Below are 17172 nucleotides of genomic sequence, written 5' to 3' on the forward strand. Positions count from 1 at the left end.
GAGGGATACAAAAGGTATGCCAGTGACCAAGTAGCGAGAGATTACTTTTTCGAACAAATACAAGATCCTCAAGTGGGACTGAGTTATGACTGAGGAGATAAACAGCTCCTCTCTTTTCCACTCAGGACACAATTTCTGATTTTAACTTCCTGTGCGGGACTCAGATTAGGCTTCAGCTCAGCAAGTCTCTTGGGCAGCAAGTGAGCCTCTCCTGCCTCTCCTGCTTTTAGGAGGAGTGGCAGAAAATGCATGGGGAAATGACAGTATGAGCCACGCTCTTTCCTCAGCACACATTAGAAAAAAAAAAAAAAAAAAGACAGCACATTAAAAAGCAGAGGGCTCTTATTTTTCCCAGTGCACCTTTGGTGAGCATAGCTTCACTGCCTGTTCCCTTCCCCCTTTCAACTCACACAGCCTTCTAGCTCCCTACTGCCTCACAGCTCACAATTTACCATCAGTCCTTAACCTTCTCTTTGCACTAACACCACACTGTAACTGCGACGTCTTTTTATACAACGATCGATAAGGCAGATAAGAACAAAGAAGGAAACAGTGAGCAGGACACAGCCAAAAGTAATGGTACATCCTGCAGTGCTTCCTGTCATCTAACCGCTGAAACTACAAAAAAAATCCAAACACTTCTTTTGTCTGGGGCTTCACAGCCGTGTGAAAATAAACATATGGAAAAAATGAAAATGCAATTCAAAAATACAGAAAAGAATGTAAAACTTACCAGGCTCTAACTTGATTATTTTTACAGCAGCCAGTTCTCCTGTATGAAGATTTCTAGCCTGCAATAAAAGAGTTAAGACATTTTTAATTATACTGCAAAGGCATCTCACGGAGTCTTACAAACTGTGAAAAGATATGCTATGGTTTCACGTGTTACAAATTCGGCACAGTGCAACTAGCTGAGAGCAACCTGGGTGAGGACTATCTGGTTTTGGTATTAGCACAGCATCAACCTAGTTGGAGTTGTGAAGTGTTACTGGCAGTTCCTTTCGAGACTTCAAAAAACCCCAGCTATCTGCCAGCAAATGAGAGTTCATGGACTCTCAAACACCGTTTTTAAGGGTTGTTGAAACTAAGAAGTTTCTGCCATCCGCGCTTGCTGGGCTGGTACAAAAGCATCATGCTGCAAGGCGGATTGTGGGAGCATGGAGCGTGCAGTGCTCAACCACCCGTCTCACGGTGCTAAACCTCAGCATGCTCCGACAGCGGGACTGATGAGACACAGCTCCCCGCGAACAACTTAACTCTGAAAATAAACTCCTTCCAGAAGACCCTGACAGAAACAAGTGCTCCCCACGACCCTCAAGACGACGACGGAGTAGGGAGCTCCAATTAAGTTGTAAACCTCACACTGAGAATTCAGTGCTGGAGGGAAACGTTACAGGAACCTCAGATATAGAAAGTTTTAAGACGGGATTTCATTAACAGTGTTAACTCTAGGAAAATGAGCTCTAAATCACTCAGGCACCATCACCAGAGCTAAGCTATATTATTTTTGACATACAACCTGATCCAATTAGGTACTGTGTCATTCTACTTTTGCTGATCAACCCGACTGTTTCATTCTTATCCTAGCAAACTTGCAGAGTCTTCTGAATATACAAAATCTGGTTAAAAGGTAGATTATAGAAAAATCGAGGGAAAACTGGCTTAGGTGGGCAGATTCGGGCAGTTACTTAAGATGAGGATGCAAAGCAAATTTGCCCCTGGGGACCGACCTGAAGGAAGCCACTGCAGAACAAAACACTCCTTCTCTTGCTTAGGGACAAGAAGTTGTCTTAACTTAAGAACAGGTAAAGCAAGAACTTGAAAGATGAACCCCTCAGTTTTGTCAACGCTTAGTCAAGCTTCCAAATCAGGAAAGACTTTCCAGCCAGGGAAAAAACCCCAATCAACAATAATTAGCCTTTCAAAGTCCTGTAGTGCTTGGCCAAGAGACGGGTGTAAAAATGCAGGCCGAGGACACAAATATGACTCAAGTGATGTCAAAGAGAACCTGTACAGCTGTACAACAGAACCAAACATCTGAAGCCAACAGACCAAATCACTGAACACAGAAAGAGATAGTTATCTGCTAACCACAAAGGAAACCTTTACCACTTCTTAAAGTACCTTCCTACCAGAGGTGTTTTTAGACCACGGGAAAATCACTGGTATCCTTCAACATCCAGAAGGAGCATGCATCCAAGCATGGACAAAGGATTAGGACCTCTCTGGTACTCTTACACCTAATAATACCATCACGAAACACAGATGTTCCCGTAGGAGACCAAGCACGCATCCTGGTGAAGACAGGAAGCCTGCACTATCCATACTTCTATGCACAAGCGGCGAAGCTCTTCAGATAAAGGAGACTGCATGGTTTCCAGAAGATCAGCTTAATTTCTAAAGTACAAAAAAGATCATATTCCTTACCGATATTCCTTTTCCATATAAGCAATAACTGCCACTGCTACTGTTACGCTGAAGCCTGAAGGAATGGAGGTAGTCTGCCAAAGGTCTTTGGTACGCAGACTGCTTGGCAGGGACTCGAAGACTGAGGCCAGAGGAGATCACTGCAATTACTGGCTCTCAGCTGTCACACACGATAGGCCACAGAGCTTCACAAAATTGTGCCCTGCTGCTATCCAATATTACCATTAAGTTTTTGCATATAATCTACAGCCTGGACAGGGACTATTTCGGGTTTCAACCATCAAACCTTGTCTCCTGGAACGCGAAGCTCTCCACCGGGTTGGTATTTATGAACTAAACACAGCAAGTTATCCGAGCCACTCACCCCAAGACCTGTTTTCTGGTTCTACAGTTTAATCTTCCAACCAAACACATTCTCGAGTTGATGACACCAGGACGACGCACGCTACATAACTCCTATTGTGCCAACACCAACGGCAAAAATGCTGAGTATTACCTGATCCTCAATATCCTTGTTTGGATGCTCACAGATACAGGAACCATGTTGGATCTTCAGTCTAGACAATCATATCAAAAGCATGCAGCAAATTACCCAAACTGCTTCCCAAGAGATGTCACCCACCCGCAAATGCAACTGATGGCTTTTGTTCCTTCATCTTGGATTGCAACAGCTTTACACGGGGGGACACATCTCTCTCTGCTGTCACTCTTGTTTTTTAATCTTTTCCCTTCCACACCTTTCTGTCAGCTGAAAACTTCATCAATAATGAATTACTGTTACCTTGCACATCATGAAAAATGTAAGAAGGCGAGGGCTAAAAACTGGTTCTCCATGGTACACGCCTAGATAGGAAAACTGTCAAATAAGGATTCCTCAAATCATTTTGAGACATGTTAGTTAAAGAAATTCTCAGCTCATTTCCTATGGGTGACTGCAGTTTGCATCGTTCCACCTCTTAAAAAAGGATTGTGTAATATCAAGGAAGTCATAAAGGAATGCACTACATTAACGTTGCTGGCTTTGTGAATCAAACCTCAAATTCTACTACAAATTATATTTCACAAAAATATCATTTCTCCATAATTTCCCTGATGTGAAGAACTAGCTAATAAGCTATCAATTTGTCTTATTGATATACTTCTTCACTGGAGAGGGGGAAACTGAAGTAGGTCTAAGAAACTATAGTTCTCCTAGTGATCTTATTTACATTTTTAAAACCTAACAACAAAATACCTGCCTCCCTTCTGTCCCCTGAAATTTCCTCAGTATTTCAAGTCTTAATTCAAAATTCGCTGAAACCAAGCAGAGGCCAGGGGAGCTGCTGTCCCCTGCATGGCCAGAAATCCAGACCTGCCAACTGACAAGTAGAGCTGCTGTTCAGCATCTCATGAGCTATTATTGACATAGCAAGTTATCATTTATATGCATTTATCACATAAAGATGACATATCTATCATGAACTTTGATGATCTCTTCTGAATTCTAATAGTTCTAATATTTCATTCTAATGGAAGATGGATGTTAGATTATCATGATGTTAGATTTCTTATTGTCCTTAATTCTGCTGGCCTTGATTCATTCAATATGTAAGGAAGTCTCCTAAGAACTCATCTTGACACTAAAAGTTAAAAGACTCAAGCTCAGCGTCTACACAGCTCCCTCCTGCGCTGGAGCCCTCGTCCCCACCAGCAACGTGATCCGGTTCCCACGTGACAGAAGTGGAGCCGGACTTCCCCGACACACCAGGAAAACTGCTATAAGACTTTCCCCAAGAGGAAGACAGAGCTTTTGCTATCTGTTGGTATTGATGTCAATTTTATTTGATAAGACTCAGAACTGAAAATTATGTTCCGCATCACTCAGAATGAAAATTAAAATGATAGGATTTTGGCAGAAGGACTACAAAGTTCTGACAGAAAACTTGACCTACACAAGAATGGGACCAGAACAAGGGTATAATTGAATGAGGTGAGCCACACAGTCAAATTTATTTTGCTCAATGTCATATACAGAGTATAATTACTGAGAACGAAGAGCTAGGTAGTAGTCTTTTGGTCATCTCTTCTTCAGCTGTCCTACAGAAGACTACAGGACGAGTGACAGCATCCCACTGAGCACAGCTCTTCCAGAGTATTTTAGTAGCTAAATATCAATGCTACAGAACATCACACAGCATCTGTGTTCAAAACAAAACAAAACACAAGTACTCCTCTTTTTTTGAGTATCCCGTTGCATAGTTGTAGCAACCTATGAGGTTAGATGTCACTAGTTTAATGTGACAATAATCATTACACTTTTTTCCCCAGTGTATGACAACACCAACCAACGCAACCCAGACTCCCCCAAGCATACACATAGCTGTACCAGAGCAGACTAAGGGCTCCTTTAAATCCATGGTCCTGTCTCAAACAACAGATGCTTCAGAGAGTGGTTAAAAGCTGAGCAAGAAAATGGTGACACTTCTTTGATGCGCTCTCCCAGCAACCGAATCAGGCTCTACACGGTGCCTGCTGCAACAAGGACCAGCTGCAGACGGAGCCTGCATTAGGATGTCAATCCAGGAGCAACACACCTTCTTCCAACCTAGGCACAACATCAGTGGTGTGTCCCAACGCCACGCTCGAAAAGGATAGGTGCGCTATTAGTAGGACTGGGGTTCTGGGGAGTTGGGAGAGTTTTGTGATACTGCACACAAAAAATCATCAGGTTTTCCCAGTGAGATTTAACTTTCTTCTCAGAGCTGCATCAAAAAGCTGTTGTGGGACAGTGGAACCCAACGTGACACCCCTGGCAATCCCTGTGTACAATGTTTCCCACTGCACACCCAAACAATGTACATGAGAAAACACATTTTGGGTAGGACACTTTCTGTAGCTAATGACCAGAAATAACACAGAGAACTGGTTTCAGAACCAGTTACGCACTCTGCAGTTTTGTTTTATTTATTTTTGAGAGTGCAAACCAAACAATTTGCTCCAGGGGGTCCACAGTACTAAGCCGTGTGAAACGGTCAAAAAATTGAAGAATCATTTCAATTGGATATCTGAATGCGACTTTATGTGCTCGGTCTCCTTGTCTGGCCACTTTCTCCTTCAACACTGAGGAAGAGAAGGGGAAGATTCAGACAGTAATATCACTCTCACAGCCTCTAAATGAGTATTTTCAGTTTCCATGGCAAAATCCCCTCCTCACCCCAATGTCGCTGTCTGATCTCCAGCCTTGGATCAACAGCCCAATTCACCAGAAGAGCCATTTGTTTGACCGTGTCTTCATTTAATTTAATCATAATTGCAGCTCCTGCAGCAACCCTCCCGTGCATCCCCATCTTATTCAGCCCTTGCCAAGCTTCACTCATCAGCGACCGTGACATTTTGCTGTCTCAAATGCTGCCTGCTTCTCCTCAGTTACTGTATGTATCTTCAAAAGGTACCCTGACCTCCTGCCCAGCGACTGAAATCGAAGTTTCTCATCTGCTTTCTAGTTTCTGACCTCTTACACTTTATAACTTTTAACCTGCTCTATGTGGTTTTGAAATTCCCATTACACTGCATCATTCTTTCCACAACTCACAGTATCAACACACAGACCCTTGAGTTCACCTACCTACGTCTCTGAACTCACATTTACCACTACTTAGAGCTCTCAGCCAACTAAGGTGACCCAAAAAAAGGTCTCTCACCTGGGCTGCTCTAAATCCATGAAAACAGATTCCTTTCTTACATGCAGGAGGCACAGTATTTTAGTTGTGATCAAAAAAGAGAATCCAAAACATTATGGGCATTAGGGGAATAAAGAAAGTTATCTGATACAGAAGACCTGATACAAACAAAGGCTACTGCATATACGTACCAGAAGGCAGGAACACAGAAACCTTGAAACAGAGGACGGGGTCTTGAAGATACCACCACAACCAGCCTGGTAAAACTTCAGCAAGCAACTGCCACAGCTTGGCACAACCACCAGACCCTTCAGCAGCACTTCATCTGGGAGCTTTGCTACATGAGGATTTGGGTTTCACTACTTGTCGTATCCCTCTCCGGGATGAACGGTCCTATGAACATGCCACATTCCTGTACATAACCCCATGTCAATATTTTTATCTTACACTCAAACTGGTCAAACATAGAGACGAGACATTTCTGCGAAGGAAGGACTTATTTCCCAAGATGAGGCCCTCGATTCCTTGCTGCTGTTCCCAGCACACAAGGAGAAACCCTCAAGACCAACTCTGGGGTCCTGAGGTCTCCCATTACACTGCGGCCTCAACAGGGACCTGTCGTGAAGGCCAGCAAGTCCTCAAGGGGCCTCGGTAACTCGAACACAACAATAACTTCAGGGAGTTTCATCACTTGCTTTGGGTTTTTTTGTGAACACACAAACAAACATCCATAAAAATCAGCACCCAAGAGGCAATATTAAGAAATCCAAGCGGAACTGCCAGACTGGATTAGGTTTCTGATCTGACCGGTTTACCATTTATCCCTCAAGTCGGCGGCAACTGATGTGTTGGAGAAAAATTCCCTCTCGGTGGATGGCGACCTGCTGGTCTGTAACAGAATTTGAATTATGTCCTAATGCAGAAGTTCAAACAACCATTCCTAGTGTTTATCATAATTAACTGTACAATTTTTCTTACTCTTATGATTTACATAAATCAGTCTGTCAGCTTTAAAAAATGCTCTGCAAATACAGCTGTAAAACTACCAGGCAGCTAAAGCAAGAACAGCAACACTGGACATGCTTTTAATGAATGGAAGGAGAGGCTTGTACTTGTGAAACACCACCTCTTTACCAGCTGAGTTGAACACCCAGACTGTAGAGCTGGGTATTCCAGTTTTGGGCCCCCCACTACAAGAAAGACATTGAGGTGCTGGAGCGCATCCAGAGAAGGGCAACGGAGCTGGTGAGGGGTCTGGAGCACAAGTCTTGTGAGGAGCGGCTGAGGGAGCTGGGGGTGTTCAGCCTGGAGAAAAGGAGGCTGAGGGGAGACCTTCTCGCTCTCTACAGCTCCCTGAAAGGAGGGGGTAGCCAGAGGGGGTCGGTCTCTTCTCTCAAGGAACGGGCGATAGGACAAGACGAAACAGCCTCAAGTTGCGCCAGGGGAGGTTTAGGATGGATATTAGGAAAAAATTCTCCACCAAAAGGGTTGTCAAACACTGGAACAGCCTGCCCAGGGAAGTGGTGGACTCGCCATCCCTGGAGGTATTTAAAGCCGGGCAGACGTGGTGCTGAGGGACACGGGTTAGTGGTTTTGTCAGAGTTAGGTTGGTGGTTGGACTCGATGATCTGAAAGGTCCCTTCCAACCCAGACAATTCTATGATTCTATTCTATGATTCTAAAAGTCAATACATAACCAGAAAGCTTCTCAGAAAACCCAGCTCAAACGTAACAAGAGTTAATCTCCACTATACGAGCCTAGAATTGCCAGCCTTAACAAGAGAAGGATACCACTACCTTTTGCGGTCCTGTACGGGAGAATCTCTGCAGAGCTCGATTCTGGAGCTGCACTCCAGCCAAAAATCATAGCTCCCATTGAGTGCATTCCAGTTTTAGAGTGAGTAGGGAGCATGCTGGTTCTTGCCCCACCACCGGGCAGCACACCCTATAAGCACCCTCTGAAAACTCACAGAAATAGTATATGATCCATGTATTTTTTTTCCTGCATTCCCCTGTATCTTACCTCCTAGATGGGTGCATGTACCAAACCCACGCAGGTGTAATTACTGCAGTTCTGTGGGGCTCCCCCCCACACTTTTCTTTTATATAAAACAAAACAAGCAAAAACAACCCAAAATGCCCCACGGCCCCATCCTGAGAAAACCTAAATGGAGAACTGGACTGAATAAAGTGCTCAGTGCTGAGAGCATCTCCCTAACAGACGCTGGACACATTTTTCTCCTTCACACAGGAAGGTTGATGGATGGATTAAAAATGTAGGAGAAGGAACAAAAGATGAAAGCTTTAAAAAAAAAAAAAAAAAAAGCAGGCCGATTCTGTGAAATATTAATGCAAATCTTACTGAATGGGCTGAGATTTGTGCCAGACAGAAACAACTGTCTCTCCCTTCTCCAACAACCACCTCCTGAGGTGTGCCAGGAGCAGATGTCCAGCTAGTCTTTGCTGCTGGAAAAAGACATCTAATTTCTGATTTTCAGGGCTCTTGCTCTTTTAGGAGGCAGAAACACCCAGAGGCAATTGTTCACCCCGCAGTCTTCCAGCTGGATTTCCGAGACGGAGAGCAGGACGAGGCTCCTTTAGAGAGAAAGGCTTTCAGAAACCATGTCCTTAAGAGAGACTTTACAGAGTTATTACACTAAAAGAGAACAATCTCTTACAACCACCACCATTACTACTTTTCAGAATAAACGAAAAATAATGATTCACATGCTAATTTTACTTTTTGTATTTCTGAATTTCCTGTGTCAGCTAGTTTACACTGCAGCAGCACTCCCAAGAGAGCCATCACTTTGGATATCAGAGCTGACTACTGTACAAAGACAAACATTGATTTTGTGGGTGCTCTCCAGATGGACACTGCCACTCCTCCTTCAAGCCAGGAACGGGCATCGGTACAAAGCGGGAGGCAAATTTCACAGCTGTCACTCCCCATTTCCACATTTACAGCACTTGCAGTTTCCCTTATTGAAAGGGCAGAACCCGGAACACACTAAAGTACCAGGGTTTAAAAAAAATCCACATTAAAACCTGAAACCCAGTGCAGTAAGACCTGCGGCTGGCACTCCTAAGCACAGCTATAATGCAAATAAGGCTTAAACGTATTTACTTTTACTGGCAGTTGGTGAAATTTAGATAGTGTATCTCTTGCAGAAAAAATTGGGAGGAGGGGAACCTACCTTTCACTCACAGACTTCAGACACGTTCTTACTCAAGGCCAATTAACTCAAGCAATAAGGGATTAAAAGCTCATTAAAGATATTAGGCCAACTCCTTTTATTCCAGCACAGAAAACCAGACTAAGGATTTGTATAAGCGAAGTGGCTTTAGAGATCTCAGCAGCCACTGAATCTCATTCATAGCAGTAACTACTGAAGGACAAAGACCTACAGCAATAAGGGTAAGAATAATAACAAAGCAAAGATCAGCACACGTCTTAACAACATTTATTTAAGAAAAAAAAATAACAAAAGAAGTCAGCTATATGCTTCCAAGCAGAGGTTGGTTATTCTGCTATGAAATTTTCTTGGCAGGTCATCATTTGCAAAATATTTGGCATGATCCTTCTGAAATTGAAAAGATAAAGCTAGAAACTGACCATGACCACAAAAGTACTATTTAGCAACTAATGCAGCATAAGAGAGACAAACAAATACCAGGAGAGAAAAAAAAAAAAGCCCAATTTTGACTCATTTGGAGCAGATCACTGGCAAGAACCGAAACAGAAAAGAATCTCTTCAAGTTACAACTACATGCATTAGATTGTTTTGAAAGGCTATTAGAAATAGCTAACTTTCCTGAGGAATAATATACATTTTTTAATGTAAGATCACACAACTCAAAGAATGCCAATGAAGCTGCTAATATACTTAAGACTGAGTAGATGCCAAACAGCTTTACTGGCCAGGCTATAAAATAGGGGCAGGGAGGAACCCAAACCAACAACAACAAAAAAAAAACCAACCTAAAAAACCTTCAAACATATTATTTAACTACAAAAAGAGAAGGATTTTAAAAGGGTTAATTCACCAAAACATACAAAGAATAAATGAACAGTTTTATTTTATTCTCATGCTGAATTCATTGATCACAACACAGGAAAACACCCCACAGAATTATGCACTACAAATTCAAGTAACATTAAAAAATTACATATTTTATCAGCTGCAGGGGAATTTATTTATTCATTAGAGATGAAAGAACTATGAGATGCATCAACCAAAATACCTGACAAGTACCTACGTCTCTTCTTTTCACTGAAAATAAAATATATCAGTGCGAGTTGATCAGATACAGCACTCAGTCTCCGAACATCCCTACCAAGTCCAGACAGCACTATTAACCCCACTTCATGCAAAAGGAAGACACCAACATTTTTAATTTCAGGGAAGCTATGACAAACTTATGATTAGTTGTACATAACAAGGATGGAACCACTAAGCAACACGTCATAGTCACGCAGGAAATCCATGGCTGGGGTCCAAAGCACTGGACTGCGCTTTCCCATCACAACAAGGAATATGGCTTTCTAGGCAGGCAGGAAAAAGTTTCTAAAGGAAAAGGCAAGGGCTTTTTTTTTTTTTTTTTTTTTTTTTTAAATTAAGCCACCTGTGCTGCATTAAAGAATTTTAAGACCATCATTTTACTTTTTTGACAACGAAGCAATTTTTTACTGCTTTGCGTTGTAACCATGAGTTAACTGACAGTAAGATGTGTCCCCTCTGAAAGGGGGAGCTAAGGAATCGCTGCTGGTATTTTAAAGAGGAGAAGAAACTTCAATTCTGAGATTGCATCTCTTACACCATCGCTATCTGCATGCAACTTCCTAAAACACCAGAAATACTTTCAGACCTACTTTCAGACTAGTCAGACTGAAATATCCAAGTGTATGCATTTTGCTGGGGGTTTTGTTTGTTTTATTGGAGTTATTTTGCCTAGAATTGCAGCCCTCCGTGCTGTAACTGAGCCGTGTCTGCAAGCTCTTTTTGAGCTATGGAATTTTTTTGGCAAACCCCTCTATCTTTCCACATCACACACAAGCTCTTCTGCAGTACCAAGCCTTCCAAACCCAGGATACAAACCTATATCCACTCCTTATTGTAATTTATTTGAGAGAACTCTGAGAGGTGCAGGTGAAAAATGTCGCTTTCAGTAGAAAAATCTAACTCCAACAAAGCTGTTCAGCAATTGCCTCCTTAAAATTTCAATTCCTCAGAGATGAACTCAGTTACAAAACCAAAAGGAACAAGCCATGACGTTGTCTTCATGAATAAAATAGGTCTGGGTGCTTTGTTCTTTGTTGTTGTTATTGTTAAATAAAACAGCGACCAGAATAGAAAGAATGAATAAAAAAGCAGCCGTGTAAATCAAAGAAGTTAAAAGAAAACTAGTTAAAAATAGGAGCAGGGAGATTCTTCTTCTGTAAACTTTGTTTTGCACCTGTACTGTATCAATCGTTACCTTCTTGGGATGGAAGATGGTCAAGACATAATGATTTCCCCTCCATTTCATTTGTGTATGTGTGTATACATACCGCAGTCTGCCTGACATCTGACTACTGGGACAGTACCACTGTTCAGCTGTTTCTATGTTTCTACTAGAATAACACCCAACATTTATTTACAACCTTAATTTTATATCTTATGGTGATGAAATGGAGATCAGTAGTATTTCTAATTCAGTAAGCAATTCTAAACCACAGCCTGGAATTCTGTTGAAATAAACAGAAATTGCATTTTGGTAATTTTTTTAATGAGGAAAATTTGAACTTTTAAATGGGCTAGATAAATGAGCAAGGTTAAGTATAAAGTATGTTTTGCACTTACACTGATTAAGTAAAAGAGGAAATATGCTGCCATTTCATTACAGATGATATCTTTCACTATTTTACAGCTCTTATCCTCTCACACCCTACTTTTAACCAGAATGGAGGAGAGAAAAGAACCTTTTTTTCTTTTTAATTTTTTTTCTCAATTTTGGCTGATCCACATATTTAAATGATGTAACTTGAAAAGAAGAAAAAAAAAGTTTTTCTCCAGCTTAATCTACAGTTGTCAAACACCAGTTTCACTTCAGTTTCAAGCCCTTGGCCTGTGACTTCCCCACTTTACTGGTTCAACTTTCTTTAAAACATGGACTGAAAACATGTTGCTCAAACAATATTCATGCTACAGAAATTGTAGCATTACAGTAAATTAGGCCTGATGATTTAACTGACATTTTAATGATACAGGTTTGGGTTTTTTTCTTTTTGATTTTAATATACTAGAGAACATCTTCCATCTTCTCTTATTCCTCTGTTGAGGATAACATGGACAAGATTTCCTTAATATATACAAGATTTCCTCTTAGCATGAATTTATAACACCTGAGGGCTAATTCAGTTGCCCCATGCATTCAGTCCTCAGCATCCCGGTTGTCCTAAGAACTGCTATATTGGGAGGTTTGATGATCTGCACACCCACTTAGCAGAAAGGAGCAAGTGATAGGATCTTCCAGAAGTAAAACACTGACCTGTGGGGTTTTTTTTCTGATGTAAGACAGCAGCCAAAATCCAGGAAAGGAATGCAAAAGTAGTCCTGTAAATCAAAATAGATTCTAGCCACATCCTTAAGTAGAAACCCTAAGCTGTCACACTTAGGGTCACCCTAAGCTTCCACCCTAAGCTGTAGAAACCCTAAGCAGTACATATTACATGTACAATAAGGTCTCTGCAAGTATATTCCACCTGCAGGAAGATTAAGATCCCATCGTTGCCCTTCCCTGCACACAAACAGCAGAGACTGAATTCACATAACCAAAGGGCAACCGCACAGGGATCACGTGCAAATTCCACTTCAAGCTTCGGAATGCTTCCTGTAGCTAAAGAAAACGATATGCAGGGATGAAGTAATGAAAGCAGAAACCATGAGAGAGTAGGAGGGCCAAGGCTGTAACGTCAAATGAACTCAACGTCCAGAGACCTCAAATAAAGCTGATAAGGGAAATAGCCTGGCACCACGCCTCTCAGGGCAAACCCAGCGCTGCTGCCTGGTTGGAAGGCTGTATCTCACTTTCCACACACTGCCTGAAGCACCAAGGCTCCGAGACACAGAGGCAACACCTGCTTCACCTCTTACAGAATTTCATCATATCATACTTCCATGGAGAAAAGCCACGGCCTGCCTGTCCTCCTCCTCCACCCCTACAGGACCTGACTGCTGCTCAAGCCAGCACAGTCAGTCCATGCTCAAGGCATCCCACTGCAGGATTTAGACAAACCTCAACACCCACAGAATGAGAAAAAGGAAAAATTTATGTTCTTGTATCCTAAACAGGCGGTCGGTTGTGACTGCTGAAGAGATGGCAGATCATAAAATGTTCTCAAGATCTCCCTACCCACCTTCCTAAGTCCCTTTGTTCCACGCTGCACACACACCCCACCCCCCCACCCCCCGCCGAGTTTGATATCATGAGCCAAATTTAAAAACAAACTCTCTAGACAGGAACTGTTTGGCAAAGTTTTAAAGGCACTATGTTAATCAAAAAGCTACTCTTGCCTCTTCACAGTTAACCAAGAAGCAGGGGCTCAGAACTCAAGCAGCGCTTTAAATTTAAACAGAGACACGCCTGACAAAAGGAAACAGCGCTATCAGAAAATGCTTATCCTGTCCAAATATTGACCCAGACACCTCCTAAATGTCATGCGGGAGAAGGTATTTTGACCACGCAGATAAATGCCGTCCAGCCTCAGAAACGCTTGCCCCTCGGGCAACGCAAACGATGCCCACGCAGCTGAGCCAGCGCGGTTCCCTCCTGCCACATGTCCTACCGACAATGTCCTCCCCTGCAGAAGAAATCCTCGTATCGAGGCAGGGGGCATTTAAAATGGCAACGCTTCTTTCACAAAACCAGTTGTAAATGAAAAGAGATCTCAGCCGTTTAAAGGAATCGATCATTATATTTAAATTAACAGCTCCCCTCTGACAGACAATACAAATGTGAACACCTGCAAGGAATACATCAAATACTCTCCCTTTACCCCACTGTGGACCGAGGGCATCAAAAGCCATTTCAGCTGCTGTTTTTAAACTCCTCGTAAATATAACACAAATACTCAAAACTGTGAATCACTGAAGAGCAATGAACAGTCATCAGGCATTGCTTCCTGTCAAATTTTAATTCTTTAAGTTTTATCAAGTCAAAGTACATCTATAAAAGATGGTATGGCCCCACCTTTATTCTTTCTACCAACCATGTTTACATTTCCGTGCCTGTGCAAGAGACTTTACCCCTTATCTTCCCTTAAGATTAATGACTAAATCTCCCAAACATTTTTGGTAGTCTGATAATTATAATTCAACTATTATCTTGCATGTCTGTACATTAAACAGCAAGTTAAGGCAAATGTAACACAACTCTATATTGCTTCAATAGCAATGATCAGCAAACAGCCACACACACAGCTGCTAAAAAAAACAAGAATACAGCTTCTTGGGGTGGACCATCACGTTAAACGTAAGAAGAAATGATGCCTTTATTGCTGCCCAGGAAAGAGCTACATAAAGAAAGCTCAAGACCAATTTATTACCAATAAACTCACAGAATCCCCCTGCAATGACCTCTTCACTCTCTGAAGAGAAACAGCACTTGCCTTTCTGGACCGTCTCAAAACTCACATTTCAATGGGCTATAAATCCAGCTGTTCACACTAACCTGAAAATATGTTTCATTCAGCTTTCTGGACACGTCCAGTCAAATCTTCCTCATCTCTATGAAAACACGAACCTTCTACACACCATATTCATGCATAAGACACAAAATGCATTCATGCAGAAGACACAAAAATAAGGCTTGGGAGAAGAGTAACGCCAACATGCCAAGATATCAAATACGGCATTAAAGTTCAGTAAATGCAGCAGTTCTGGCCACCAGGACTGCGGGTCAGCTCAAAGCTTGGAGGGATATCCCTGACTGCATCTTGCAGGATCTTTTCACTATCTTCAGGAGCAGAGAAGTCAGCAGAAACACATATAGCAACACACAGGACAGCAGACTAGGGAAAAGTACTGGAAGAGGCTAAGGCTTTGGAACAAAAGCCTTGGCACTTCTTATTCTCCCTCTTTTCCAACAAATTTCAGATTTTTTACTGCCTGCTCTTGATGTACTGACCAGCGTCTGCTCAAACCATATCCAATTTTTCAGCCAAGCCACTCTTGAACAGATTCCCTAAATGAGAAAAGGGAAAGGGGGTGGGAGATGCACGACAAATAATGCTGTCTGGTGCTGCCTGTGTGAACATGCTCTCCTGTCCAGCAAACCACAGCCTGGAGAAAAACGTGGTGGTACATAATATCTAAACCCCTTCATTATAATTATTCAGATTGAGTTAACCCGTCAGAAAGATTACTCTAATTGGTGAGGCCAAATGGGAAGTTCAGATAAACTATCTCTGGCATGTCTCTTCCATAGGTATACTTGGCAAGGAGATTTGGGGAAGGTCTGGTGGAATAAAGTGTCTTCTGCTATTTTTCAACTACTGCCAGCGTCAGGTCTACCTTATTTACCTACTCCCATTAAAAGCAAGGTAGCATCTGTTTCTATAGATGACAAACGCAAAATCTTGAACAAAATACCCTGCCATTCTCATGGACTTTTTATTAGAATCCCAGAATGCACTCGGGAACTCCAAAATTGCCATAAAGCACAAAACAGAGGTTGCTGCATCCACCAAACCTTGCCAAGTGCTCTTATTGCTAGGAAGCCTTCAGAAATCAGGGAAGAACTATTCCAACTTCTTCAAGAAATATAAAATCTGAAATCCTAACAAATGGCCAAGTATGAGAAGGTGGTCTTGGCAATCTAAATTGCAAGTCATCGGGGTTGCCTGGAGTTGAAGAACAACTTTTACGAATATGGAGACCTACCCATTTTGCATTGTTCTCAAATGGAATCACCTTGGGTTGATGCTGCCATTTCCAGCCGTAACCCAGAAGCCAGGTGCCAAACACAAATAAAGGTAGCAAGCATATTTGTTTTTCCAGCTGCAGAGCGGATGGACAGTTGCTGGTGTCAGCAAAATAAGCTGGCCAACTCAGTTACGGCCTTGCTAACAGGAAGAGCTATTCTCTCTGACGTGGATGATATGCGCACTTCTACCATGCACCTCAGCCAATGGAACTGGGAATCACTCAGGCACCTCATGCTATAAATCTTGGACGCATTCAACGTTACACAAATGCATTGGAAATGAAAATGATCACTGCATCTTCTGGTGACAAAGATGAAGTAGATACCGGTATGCAAATGTTCTGATCTTCGATCTGTTCTTCCTTCTCAGAGATTTCCTCTGCTGCTGGGGGGGTGGCTGGTGTGTGTGTTTCAAAGGGGATGCACAAACTGCACTATCCACTCCTCTGAATGGATATCTCGCGTTGAAACAGAACTCTGGGGTGGAAGGCAGAAAAGACATGGCTCATGTAAAGCACCTCTCGTGTTAGAGACTGGTCTCCAAAAACGTGTGTAACATGCAGGGAACAAAAGAACACGCTCTGGTTAACTCCTTCCTGTGCAAGTCTGCAGGATGCCTCAGCCTCCCTCACTGATTGTACCACAGATAAATGAGAAATAACAAAACCATCTACCCAGCAGAATGTCTCCTGAAGGACGAGTACTAGACAGTATACCACAGCTGAGGACTATGTCAGAGACAAGGCTGGTACCAATAGGACATTAAACTCAACAGGCTCTTGGTTCCTCCTTGGCTTGAGAGACCCTGGCTCCAGCCTTGGTATTTGCTGATGGCAGCACACTGAGAAGTTGCTACCACTCTTTTCTTGGGCTCCTCCGAGGACCTAATCCACGAGGACAACTCTCTTCAAAAGAGCTGGAAAAGAAATCAGACTTTATTTTTAAGATTTCAGAGACTACCTGCTTTTGAAAGTAAGTGACAGGGAGAAACAGACATAGGGAGAAACATTCTATTCCCACCACATAACCTACCATTAACAGAAAACATGAGCAAAGGAGGTAATATTTAATGCCAAACAGCTTTGAATGTTCTGCGACAAAGACCAAACGCTTAATAAGA

The 17172-nt window shown here is 42.3% G+C and overlaps 1 protein-coding gene across 7 annotated transcripts in view; it reads right to left on the bottom strand.

Annotated features, from left to right (window-relative positions):
• The window catches only part of MAP4K5 (mitogen-activated protein kinase kinase kinase kinase 5), a 70676-nt gene that overhangs the window by 47663 nt on the left and 5841 nt on the right, over nt 1-17172 (bottom strand). For 6 of the 7 annotated variants that reach the window (XM_054198427.1, XM_054198432.1, XM_054198426.1 and 3 more), the window contains one exon: nt 734-791. The exons of the other annotated variant lie outside the window; for it this stretch is intronic. In XM_054198427.1, coding sequence (XP_054054402.1) covers nt 734-791 — 58 coding nt within the window. Of the gene's footprint in view, nt 1-733; nt 792-17172 lie in introns of those variants that run through there. 7 annotated transcript variants of the gene reach the window in all.

This window comes from Rissa tridactyla, chromosome 4, assembly GCF_028500815.1.
Source record: "Rissa tridactyla isolate bRisTri1 chromosome 4, bRisTri1.patW.cur.20221130, whole genome shotgun sequence".
In the NCBI taxonomy this organism is placed as follows: domain Eukaryota; kingdom Metazoa; phylum Chordata; class Aves; order Charadriiformes; family Laridae; genus Rissa; species Rissa tridactyla.